The following is a 13,307-nucleotide window of genomic DNA, read 5'->3' on the forward strand; positions in this document are numbered from 1 at the left end:
AAGCCTTTTCATTTCAACACAGGTGAAACATCCATGTTTGGGTGGGAAAACATTACCAGTCTCCACTTCATCTGTTCCCAGTAGTGTGCCCCCTCTAGAGCTCGTGCCATTCCTCCTTTCCTGAAAAGAACCATGAGAGTAGATGATAGCCTGGGATGATGGAAACTTGTGTGAGAGAGTGAACACCTTTTGTCAAGTGCATGCTCTGATTTAAAGCAGAGACATGAACTCAAGTTACTGTGTGTCACGGTCTGTCTTGGCCATAAAGGTGAATTTTCTAAGACAGGGCATGCTTCCTCAGTCTTTGGAAGGAATTGCTCTGCTTTGTGTAAATAATTAGATATTGAGCAGAGACTTCAATTTATGTCTGCTACATCCCATGAGTACTGCTGGTTTGTGGAATCAGTCTCTTGCTTGTTTTCTTGCTTTCTCTCTCAAAGTCTTTCTGGCCCAGTAAATTTGTAATTATTTATAGTTTGAGGAACTCATTGGGACTTGGTTGAGAGCCAGCTCTTTAAGCTGCTTGGCAGCATCGGGATATTTTTGCCTTAAGGTGGAAATATAAGCAGCCAGAGAATTTTAGGTACTGACAATGCTAGACAGGAATTTGGGACTAAAGTGGATTCAGACAAGTATAAATGCAAAATTTAGTCATTATGATATGAACCACAGAGACATTTAGATTAACTTTTATTGATTTAAGGCCTTGTAGGCCTTTGGAGGGTCCCTGATAGTCTTTACATGGAGCTGTCTATTAATATATGATATAATGTCTGTTAAGAGATACAAGCTCTTCAGATGAAAATCAGTTGGGGTATGTTAGCCTACTGGCTTTCAATTCCTGTATCTTTCTCTAGAATATTTTCTTCAGAATATATTCTTGTTTCGGTCAACACCATGAGACATCAAGTACAGCACCCAATTCAGGTCTCATTTACACCAAAGTGAATCAAGACAGCAACTGTTAACAGTAACACTTACAGGTATTACTAGGTCTTACTCATATGCTTACTCTACATATGCTTCATTAAAGATGGAGATTTGAAAGAGAAGTTTACTTGTGGCTCATATTAAGAAATTGTCTTGCTGATAGATTGAGGATAGAGTGAGGCTATTCTAAGTGAAGCACTGATGTCGAAGGAAGTGAATTTGTTTCTTACAGTTGGCTTCAATTTACAAATTGGAAGTGTGTTTATGTAGGCACATGTGGCTTTGAAACTCTTGTAATTTAACAGTGGATAATGAATGAAGATGTTGAGTAGCTGAATGGATAAAACTGTCACATAAAGCACCAAAACCAAATACAAAGAAGAACTGGCAGAACAGTATTTTGAAGTATCTTCATTGCTATGGATTTTACTGCTCTTCAGGCTCCACGTTGCATGACCTCCTCTGACCCCTGGTCCTTGCCAGCCAGAGAGTGTCCTGAGTTGTCAACTGACACACTAAGGAGCTTGTCAGATAAGGGCAGCATGTTGAGCTGGAACAGTGTTTGATGGACTGAGACTCTGGCTGTTTCACCTATGCAATTCCTGGCTTGTATTATGAATGAAAATTTCAAAGCCTTTGGGCAACATTGCCAAGCATGCCCTTGGAGACCATATTACAATGTCAGAACAATGTCAATTCCAGTTAAATAATTTTTTTTATAGCAAAATAATTAAAGTAACATCAAGCTTTTGACAGAATTTCCATGAAAAATCGGAAATCCTCAGTTAAGACTCCCACAGCACTGCAATTTGACCTCCTTTTTTTTTTTAATTTTTTGTTGACATAATTAAAGAGAAGTATTTTATTTTCACATTTTTTTGCATGCTGTAACAGCCCTTCAGTTACAGCCTTGCAATGTTCTCCTGGGTACTATTTACTCTACATTTAAAATAATGATTGTAAGAAATTTTTTCGTGCTATGCATTAGAACTGTGTCTGTATATTTTAGAAGCTCTGTCCCACCAAGAATACTTTTGATGGTTTTGGATTACCTCAGTCAGATTGGCTTTTATTTTAACTGCCCAAACCCTGGATTTACAGTTTTATTGATGAAAATTGAAATAATAATAAAAAAGTCTAACCCAATCAACTAGCCTGTTTTCTTGTGAAGATTGCATTGACACATTAATGGATAATATAGCCATCTTCATGTAAACAAACATCTGCAAACTTGCTGATGGTCCACTCTGAAGACTTTACAATGATCACACTCCTTTCTTCTCTTCTTTTAACCATACTTAGAACAGGCCATGAATGTTTTGTCCCTACTCTCAGCAAAGAAAGGATTGTAGATTATGTTGGTGAGAGAAGGAATGAACAAAACACAGGTCATTCTCAAATATGAGAAATATTAATAAAATTTATTTCAAGAAAGATAATCAATCCTGTGTCAGAGTTCTCCACGAAAGGAAGAGATCTGACGTGGGCCCAACCCTGCATGTAAGCTACACCACACCGCAGACAGTGAAACTTCGTGTACACCTTCAGAGATGCTGGCTGCTGAGAAGAAGGGACATTTGAAAGAAAGCAGAGAAGTTTTGAAATCTGCCTGGCAGGCAGCATTCCAAAGGAACTCATTCAAAATTGAATTGCCTCTGTGGAAATTTACAATTTTGACAAGCTGGTGAATGCTGATGAACATTTTCAACCTACTTTTGTGACCACCTCCATTACTCAACCTGCGATTGATTTAGACTTCAGCCACTGCATATTCTCTGCCAAGCAGAGTACTTCAGCTGAGCCAGCTCTTCTACTGAGGAACAAGTCAGCAAGATTTCAGACCATCAGAAAGGGTATTCCAGCAGCAGGAGAGCTGGCGTAATGGAATGGACAAAGGCATTGATACCAACTCTAACTAAGCTCTGAACTCCTCTTCTAATTTTTGATGAGTCAATGATGTCGCAATTTCCAGTGTGGATACTCAGCATTGGACAGCTGAAGCCAGATTTGATAAACACCTGTACTGCACATTACTTACACTTGATGTGATCCTTCTGCCTCAGCTTCCCAAGTACGGAAAAATGAAGATAATAAAATGATTATCTTCAGAGAGAGGTTATTATAATTAATGTTTGTAAAAATCCTAAATATAATTAAAGCACACAGTAAACCTTCCAACTAAGGATAGGTAAGGATCAATAAATCTTCTGCAATTTGGTATATTTATTGCTTTTTCTTACTTTTTGATTTTTTTTCAGTATTGTCATCATGACAGTTCAAGTATAGAAAGGGAGTCAGGAGAAACCAGTGCTAGAGAGCCATGTGAAACATGATCTTAGTAGTTATTGCTTTTAATACTTCCATAGGTTGTGTTTTACTTCCCCTCTTTCTTCTTAACTTTCTTAACTCTTTGTCCATTTACCTTGGGCTTCCATCTTCTGAGGAACTGGCCTAAGCTAATTCAGATAAGGCTTCTCTTTTAACACTTAGGACCAAGGCAAACTGGAAACAATGCTGCTGAATTTCAGAGCATTGCACGTAATGCAATGATGGCAATCTACGTGTCATATTCTTTGCCTGAGATTTTTTTTCGGTAAGAAGTGTCAGAAATAGAAGCTATATTCCTACCCTTTCCTGTTCCTATTTCTTTGTTTAACCCTCAAAGGTGGTGATTCAGAATAACTTAGGAGCTCACAAATATAAATGAGTCAGCCACTCCTCCTCCCAACAGAGGGTTCCTCTTTAAAAACTAGACTGTTTTTCTAAAGCACTAGGCCTCCATTGATTTAAGAACTTTTGAAAATCAAGCCTTTTAGTTATGTGTTTACATGTCAATTGAAGAAAAAGATTTTATAATTCTAGTGGAAAAAAAACTTGTCCTTAATTTTTCTCAAAAAAATAGACTCTAGATTTGTACATGAATGCATGTTAGTTTGAACATTTTTTATCTGAGTACATTCCTTTGGCTTTTCCACAAGCACTGATGATCCAGTACTGTTTGAATCTCCAGTGAGCTAAATGTGATGACTTGTGCTGTTCTTGACAGAAAGTGAGTTATAAAAAGCCGGTAACTGTGGTGTCTGCTGGATGAATTCTGATTACAGTCCATCTGAAACTGTGCTTTGTGCCTTTGAATTGTTTTCAGTAAGTTACTAGTGGGACAAAGTGGTATGTTTTAATACAGACTTTATTTGATAAGCGTGTATTCTTTCAAAGCAATAACTACAATATTTGTTGTAATAAAGGAGGATTATTTTTTCTTTTCGTAGACACTGATTCGGAAACCCTGAGTTCAAATTTGTAATTCAGAGGAATCTTTATTGTAACACTATGTAAAGTAACAAAGAAGAAACAGATACAAGGCTCAGGCTCCTAACACTAAGAGATGGTAGCAGGAATAATTCAAGATTTATTGCATTTCAGCTTCTTTTGTCCTTAAGGACGAGTTTCCTTGTGTCTAGGGTATGAATAGGAACTTATAAAATAAGCAGATTTTTGAGAGAATATAGGACTCAGAAATAAAAATCTGCCAGTTCCTCTTTTGTGTACTTTCTTCATTCTTTTTTTCCTGTCTTCCTTTGTTCTGTTTTCTTATCCTTCCTTTTCCCTTAGTCTTCTCATCTCTTGTAACTTTTCCAGCTTCCCTTGTCCCTTTCATACCCTGCGGCATGGCTTTCACCTGAGGAGAAACAGCCTGGTGGAGTGCCTGCCGTCAGGGTGAACCCTCATTTCAGGGGAGAGCAACTGGTTGCATTGAAACTCACTGCTGTCGCCATTGCATGGAGCTATGCCGGTTTAAGACAAGTTTTTGGAAAGAAGAAGTAAAGGTGCATGATTAATTTGCATCCATTCCCATTCCTGAGGCTATCAGAGATTAATTTGCCCCAGGACTTTTTATATACATTGAAGTGCTTATCTTAATTATGACTACGTGAAATGAAGCTCTTGCAGCTGAGGATCTGTGGATAGCAAGCCTCTTCTTCCCATCCATCCCCACTCCACTCCCCAAATCTTGATCCTTCTCTCCAAGGATTTGAAATGGTTTGAAGTGAGTAATACACTCCAACAAGGGGAATCTACAGACTGTTATAACAGCATGCAATGGTATGTTGCGGTCAATTTTTTGTTGAGCAGAGGCTCTCTCCTTATTTCTCATGGGAGGATAGATTCGGAAGTATATAAAAATAATATGATAGGATGTGAGACTTTTTTTTTTAATTAAAACTTAAAATGCAAGGCAAGCTTGAAAATTCCATGTCCTGTAGTTTACTCTATGCAAATTGTAAAGTCATTCCCATGTATCAAATAATACGTCAGATGCAAACTGATAGCAATAGGGTGAGGTTACAAGAGGACCATGCTTCCAGTCATTTGGGGTGGGGTTTTTGTGCAGGTTAAGATTTGCCGAGTGACTTTGTTGCCTATAGTAGGGTTCCTTCAGATTATACCAGTATAATTGAAATTAGTCTTGGTTCTCTGCTGTTGGGATACTTGATTATCAGGCATATTTTTGTAATACTAGTGTTTTTCATGAAACTGTAATTAAGATTTTGTGTTGTCATTATAGTACAGGCCAAATTTCACTGTACAGGCCAAATTTCACTGTTAGCCCCTGCAGCACTGTTTTACCCCCTGAAGAGTAGATCTGTTGTCAGTTTTCCATTTCTCAGCCTGTGCCAGGTAACCATTTGGAGAGAATAATCTTTTTCTTCTGGAGAGTCTCCCACAGGCAATGTGCAGCCACTAGTCTCTGAACTGTACCTGTGGTTTCTGTATGATATTTTAGCCAAACCCATACTTTATCCTTGTTGAATACTGAGAACGGTGAAGACTTGGCACCTTTTGTTGCCCACTAATTTTTAGTTTGTAAAATGTCTGGAGTAGAGATCAACTCAGCTTGTGTATGGATGTTGCATAGGGGATTACAGAAGTCTCTATTACACAAATAGACATCTCAGGACGTTCAGCAGAAGTGTGCCTTTGAACTAGTCAGAATCAGCCTTCATTTATTTGCTTAAAAAGCAGAGAGGATCCTGGAAAGACGATTGTCTCGGGTAGGAAAAGCTTTACAAAGTCTTGTGTTCTAATAAACACGTCTAGTGTTTGGCTGGAGAAGGAAATTAGTTTCCTTAAAGATAAGAGTGCAGGAATGTGCCTTCCCATGCTTCAGGAGTTTTCTGAAAGTACTGTATCACCCCATCGCTGCTTTGGGTGCAGCTACGTCCCTTTGAAACTGCTCCACATGCAGCCGCTCACTGAACAGTCTTGGCTTTGCTTGGTGGCTGGTAGAGCATCTGCCGTCATGGCTGGGCACTGCTGATTTCTCTCAATAGAGGGCAGCAATTATACTGTTTGCCTCAATACAATTAGTAAAATCTGCCTATGCCACATGTTTGTCAAAAGGTAGCTTTTAGGAATATAGAAAGTATTATCTATGCATATTAAATGTTGTTAAATATGTAAATCGTAACATAACAGCAGAATCACTCATACAACAGACAACTGTATTATTTTTAGGAATGGGAAGTTCTGAGTTGAGTCAAATTGCAGCTAGTTGTATTCAAATATTTCTTTTCCAGCCAGCAACTGGCTTTAAGGCAGAGAATTCCTCGTTTTGACTGTCTTAAATGCAGACAGTAGTTGGCAACTGCTGTAAGAAATTTCCTGCAAGTGTGTGCTATCCCTCTTAGTGAATATTGTTCCATTTTGAGCCTAATTGAAAACTGAAGATAGAAAACTCAGCAATTATTTTTTCCCTGCAGTACAATATTTAATATTCTGATTTCATGCCTGTCTGACTACAATGATTAGGAAGAACATTTTGTTACAGTATTTACAGTGCCACAACAATATATCAGGAGCATTGTATATCAAGGGAAGGAACTTTATGTTCAAATATGTGCCACTTAAAAACATACCCAATTAAAAACTAGGATGCTGTTGAGTGTTACATTTGGTGTAGTCAATAATTGCTTTGTAAGCTTTTTCTTGTCTTTGGCTTTGAAAAAGCTATTCAGGATGAAGAAAAGTGTCTTGAACTAGACAGGCTTTAATAAGAATGATCTGCAACAACAGAGATAACACCTCTGCAACAAAGGCATTTTATGTTTAGAACCATACTGTCGTGTTAAGTCCAAGACAGTATGGTTATTTTTGCTGGTGGAAAATGGGAAATATGTGTGTAGTTGCTGATGGTCGTATAGTCCTTTAACCAAAGCAAACTACTCAGTGGGAGAAACTCTTGTCTGATAATCTTTGTGTTAAGTGGGATAGAGACCCCTGGTATCTACAACAGGATACTGGTTAGCAGAAGTAAATAAGGACAGAAAATTGTTCAAAATGCTCTGTGATTTTGCACAGAGAGTTTGAAGTACTACAAATTTAAAATGTTTGCTTGTTTTTTCTTTTTGTATCAGATAGTATTACTGAAGTCTTCACTAACATCTATGTGACCAGTTTTGGACCTGTTTCAGATACTGATATGGTAAGTTTTTGAATCTTTTGCATATATAGTAAATGATGTGAGAGATATACTAGTAACTTCCTTTAGACTTGTATTCTGCTTTTACTTATTATGGACAAATTGGAAATAATGTCACTGAAGTCAGGAAACACCAAATCCCAGTAGTTGTAAAGATGGAAACTGATTTATAGACCTTACATGATAAGTACACTTGTATTAGCTGTTTAGTTTGGACCATTGAATCTGTTGATTGTCCCCACTGACTGTACTTCAGTTCATATTCTGGAGCAGTCTTGAGCTAGGTGAACTGGATTCCTCTTGGATGAAACTAGAGTGAAAGGTGCACTGTAGAAGCACACTTAATGTTGGCAGCAGTCTGAGGGACCTGACTGGAGTCAGTCTAAACTAAACTTCTTGAAAGACATAGCTTGGAATTTGGGTCATCAGCAAGACTGTTTTTCTACAGATCTGTTGTTCATAATTTGCACTATTTAGTAACCATTTAAAGGAAGTCAGTGACATTAAAAAGAAAGAAACTGTCAGAATATTGCTCTGCATTACAGTTTTTCATGAAAACAGCAATGGAAAAAACTCTGACACAAGGGATCCTTTGTAGACTCACTGCAAATCATACACAGATTAGGGAGAATATATTGCACCGGGGAGAAAGATCTTCAAGGATGTAACATGTCTAAAAGGAAAGAGGGGAAGGACAACCTGAAAGTTACTTTATCTGCCCTTGCCATACCTGCAAGAAATTATTTCCTGCATGAAATTATTCTTTTACGTTTTGAACGTTCCTTGTTGTATTGAAAACATGTAAAATACTTCTTATGTGTATCTATATGTATTAAAAAATGAATATTTTTAAAAACAGGCAATATTTACATTTTCCATGAAAACTTTCAGGTTATGCATCATACAAACCAGGAAACATCTTGATGTTACAAGCTAGGTTGCAATGAAACTAAGTATTTCATGCTACGGTGTACATTTAAAAAGTTAATTGCTCACTGACAGGTAGTCATAGCTTTGGAGAATATATTCTACTTTTTTGTCTTTTTTTTTTTTTGGTGTGTGATAGTTTCAGTTTTCAATCTTTGCTTCAATTGTGGTGAACACACTACTGAGGCTTCACATGAAACGTCATTTCATAGGAAAAATAGATGTGTTTTCTTTTTTTTACTGTATATTACTGATTCTTTTGAGGTGTTCTTTCCTAATGTTAAGTTTCTGAAACGATCCTTATTTTATTACTAATTATACAAAACAAATATCCACAGATATATACAAAGGTGATATGAACATCTTGACCTTGTTAGTCTAGTATCTCATGTCTTCACTGTGAAATGGGGAGATGATACTAACCCAGTTTTAAAGATGTGGTACTGAGGCAGAAGGAGTCTTACTCAAGGCTGTGCAAATCATCTGTGCTTAAATATAAATTTAATGAAAAGCTCCCTGGACCTAATTGCTAGCTCCTGAAACACTTTTGGCATCAGTGTGTAAATGTGTGGAGAACTCTGGGTGTCCATTTGCACAGACAGATAGGATGGCACAGTGAGGGGTGGGGTTGTTTGATGCTACAGCTCCAACAGCTCTGTGCAGAGGTGTTCATTGGAAGAGAATGCAGTGCATCAGAATGGCAGCTGTTACTGTAATGGGTAGGTCTATTTGCAGATAAGTAGATAGGTAAGTAAGCAGTTTAATACTTACTACTACAAGTTTCAGGGTTAATTTAGCTTGTTCAGTCAATAATTATAAAATCATTTTGAAACGTATGAGCAGTCAATTAGAAAATTTCAACATGTGAATTTTGAAATAATAGTTTCTAAACTATCATGTATTCTGTGGAACATGAAGGTGACATTAGAGTTTTACTATGAATACTCTCGTTTAGGTATTGCAGTGCTGAACTGATAATGTAAACTACTATACAGAGGATTTACTGATATTTTCTTCTGTAAACGTTGGGAAGCTCTTGAATATTCTCATTTTATAAGCTTCCTCTTTGAATGGCTTCATTGGAAGAATAAATTTCTCTTGCCCTTGCCCTCCTAAGTCTCCAGGGGATCCTAAACTGAATCTCAGATCTTTTAAGGAAGGCTGAGTCCCCAGCCCCTGATATCCTCTACTTTCACAGTGTGAGTAGTGAGGCCCTCGGTCACATCAGGTTTTTAGGCTGGACACTGCTGTTGCCCAAAACTCTGATAGTCATTGCTGCCAGTAGGATTCCTTCCCTTGGGATTTTTCATAGCAACAAAAGTCAGCAGATAGACAACTGCACCCCTTTGCATTATTTATTTGCCAGTTTGGGTTTTTTCCCCCTTGGTTAGCATCTTGTGAAGAATAACAGTGCTTAGGAGAAAAGCCTTTTGAAAATTGGAAGGGGACTCACTGCCACGGGAGATGATTAATATGTGTTTATAGTATGGAAGAGGCAGGTGGCATGCTGGCCGGATCAGAGCTAAGGACATAGTTGTCACATAGCAGTGTTGATTCACAAAGTTGATAAAATGGCATTCTAACCATTGTTGTTGTTGAATTGAGAGCAATTTGTGAGGTTTCTGTTTTCCTCACTAAGTATAGTAGTTCCCATTAATGATACTATAGCATTGTGTGCAATCTGTGACTCAGTATGATTGCTAGAATGTAGGTTTTTATTCATATGTCCTATGTTTTTCAAGTATATCACAATTTTGCCAAAAGATAATTAAGCCCAGGGGAATTTGATCTTTGACTGATTTTGGGCTAGCTGAAGTTGTCATTGATAAATTTAGGAGGTAAAAGCTGAGGCTAAGATTTTTCTCCAAATGTGTCAAGATTCAAAACCTTTTGATCCTTGTTGTGGATTAACATTTTGACTAAGTTAAAAAGGTGCTGCTCTCTGTTCTGACCAAACTAGTCAGCTACCAAATCTGTTGACTCTTGGCCAGAACTCTATTGCAAACTGCTTCAAATGAACTGCCGTGACTAAGATACTGGTGAAAATGCTATTGTATGTCAACCACAGTTTTTAATGTCAAAGCAAATGCCAATATAACACAGGAATTTTCAACTTCATTTTGCAAACTAATGAGAATCAAGAAATCAAAACATGGGATTAAACAGATTTTACTTTCACTGTTATGTCTTTTTGAGCTGTTATTTCTCTGAAATGTTTAAGTTCAGTGTTGTGATGTTATGCCTTATAGGCTTCCAACCAGATCAGTGATACAAATTTGTCTTGACATTAGCCTGAGAGAAGAAAAGCTGCATTGTTTAGAAAAACAAACAAACAAACAAATTGAACAGAGCAATTGAAAAACAAAGCATATCTGAATTTTCTAAAGAGTTATAAGGCTAAATTATTATTTAAAAGGCTAATTAAAACATTTTTAATTAAGTTAAAATATTTAATATTCATAATTTCTGAGGTGAAGGATAATTTTTGTTGGATTCTGATTTGTAGGATAATGAAGTGGAAATAATTTAAACATTAAAACTGTTTATTTATCTGTTTTTTCAAAATTAATTATTTGAAGTCTGGTAGATTGATGTATCTTTATAAATATATATGTTGCTAATTCTGATTTTAGCACTGCAAGCAAAGTACTCTTACAGCTTTTTCTCATACTTACTTTATTTTCAGGGTCTCCTGACTCTGTCTTCTAAAGTTTCCCAGATAGCCATAAATGCTGATGTCCTTGATAGAAAAAAATAATATAAATAATAAATGAGAAACATATTTATTCCTCAAGCAGTAGTTATTGTAAGTATAAGACAGAGTATATAGGCACTGACAGTCCTTAGATGAGATCTGCTATGAAGAAAGCTTTGCCAAGATTTTGCCAAATTTGCCTCAGAGCAGTCTTTCTAATTGTCACTGGGAACAGCCTTTCCTGCTTTCCTGCAACACAGAGCTAGTAGGTGGCAGGACCTGAATCAGTTTTGCTTGAATATTAAAAGTAACAAGCTTTCTGAAAGTTTTGTGTTTCAACTTTCAACCTTAGCTTTTCATTGTCTTTGGGGAGTTTTGTTTACTGTGGTTACATCTTTGTTTTTCCCTATTTCTTTTAACACAACAATTTTTGCTAGTTTCTTGATGATAGACCTCGATTTTTTCAGAGTCGAGACATGAACATTTCTCTGTAGAGATGGTTATACCCAGCTAGTTCATCACTACACACACTTCCATCTCCTTAATTTTCAATTAAACTTTCAGTCAAGAGTTTCTGATTTTTCAAATATAGCTAGAACAGAAATTTTCAATGAAGGCTGAAGGTCAAATCCAGAAATGACCAAGAGGGTTGTTACAGCATCTGTCACTGCAACTGAGGACAGTTCTTTAGAGAAACTGGCTGAACTGGGAACTGTGTTTCTTTTTTGTGTCTGTTTTTCAGATTTCCTCATTTTGTCAGATTTTTTTTTTATCTATGAAACTTTTTTTAGCTGTTACTATAGTTATTACCTATGGTTACTTAACTGGAAAGAAAGTTTACAGGGGTAGTAAGATATGTAAGTCAGGAATGCTCCAAGATTATTTTTTTCCCAAAGATTAAAAAAAGCACTGCAATTATTTTACTGTAGCTTTTATTTTAACTCAGTAACAGAAAACTAAAGAATAAAAGGCAAACAGAAATGATAAATAGACTTGGCTTTCTTGGGTGTTGGGGAGCATCTAGGTTATCTTTTTATCATTTATAAGTTTCTGAAATGTCAATAAATTGGTAGCTGTATTCCCTTTTATTACAGGCTCAGGTCATGGCTTTTGCAAGTTAAATCCATAGGCTGAAATTTTGAGGAGGATATCTTACACAACCTCTTGCAGAATTTCTGTCCTTTTATTCTGTTGGGAAGGCTTGTTGCCCTGTGCAGCATCCTGCCAAGTGGATCAATATTGGAGATTGGTTTGTCAGAGGCTGTGTCCAAGCCCTTCACTGACATTAGCTCTCAGTGTACCTCTTGTTTGGATTCCTGTCCTTGGCACCAGGCATCCATTGTGTTTCAGGGTTGCTCTTTCTCCATGTCTGAATAAAAAAAGGGTAATAAGAAGTATTTGTATTTTCAGTGACAGCAGTGTGGATAATATCCTGTAGTCTCTTTCCTAAGTAATCCCTATTCATATCTTTCACATTCCTCTCTTATCCTTCCTCGGTGCTTATTTTAGACTCAGAATTCATTTTACATCAGGTCTATGGAAAGAAAGAGAGAAAATATCATTCAAAGAAGGTCCTTTTCATAAATGGATGTGAATAGGAAGACATTAACTTCCCTAGACACTATCATTCAAACTGATTAGACACATTTTTTTCCAGATTTTTTTCAAATACTTCATGTTTAGATTAAATGCTTAGACAAAAATGACTGAAGTTGGAAGACAGAGCAGAAATAAAAGGCTTGAAATGAGTTCTTCAAATAGAGGAAAATCATGCTACAATTCCCTAGGAATATACCACATATTCTTTATAGTATTAAAGGCCGTATATATCTCGCAGTATTACTTATGTATTTAAAAATGATTACATGTTCCTTTGGAATGCAGTGATGGGATAGTGTTTATGTTTTTAACAGGGCTGTTAAGGGTTTTGGTAATAAATAACCAACAGGGCAATTTCAAACACGACACTCCTTCATAAGGGAGTTTATTCAGAATACTTTCAAGAATTCTATTCACTGGTGTACAAGATCCGCACCTCCTAAAGACCAGAAAGAAATTTCTGGCCATCTGCTATTTCCTTCTATGTTCTGTGTTTTGTACACATCGGAAGGTAAGTTTTGGAAAGGAACAAATGGACTCAGTTTATACATCTGTTCAGTGAGATTTGATGTTAGATACACAGCTAGTGAAGTACTTTTACAGAGCCTGAGTAGTCAGTGTATGTGATTGGAGCATTGAGGGGTTTTTGAGGAGAGGAGAATTGCATCCTGAACT

General features: G+C 36.8%; 1 protein-coding gene across 1 annotated transcript in view; it reads left to right on the forward strand.

Moving 5' to 3' along the window:
- Nucleotides 1-13,307, forward strand: part of GABRA2 (gamma-aminobutyric acid type A receptor subunit alpha2) — a 56,021-nt gene that overhangs the window by 17,572 nt on the left and 25,142 nt on the right. The window contains exon 3 of the mRNA XM_086464614.1: nt 7,347-7,414. Coding sequence (XP_086320740.1) covers nt 7,347-7,414 — 68 coding nt within the window. The remainder of the gene's footprint in view (nt 1-7,346; nt 7,415-13,307) is intronic.

This window comes from Leptosomus discolor, chromosome 4, assembly GCF_034619465.1.
Source record: "Leptosomus discolor isolate bLepDis1 chromosome 4, bLepDis1.hap2, whole genome shotgun sequence".
In the NCBI taxonomy this organism is placed as follows: Eukaryota; Metazoa; Chordata; class Aves; order Leptosomiformes; family Leptosomidae; genus Leptosomus; species Leptosomus discolor.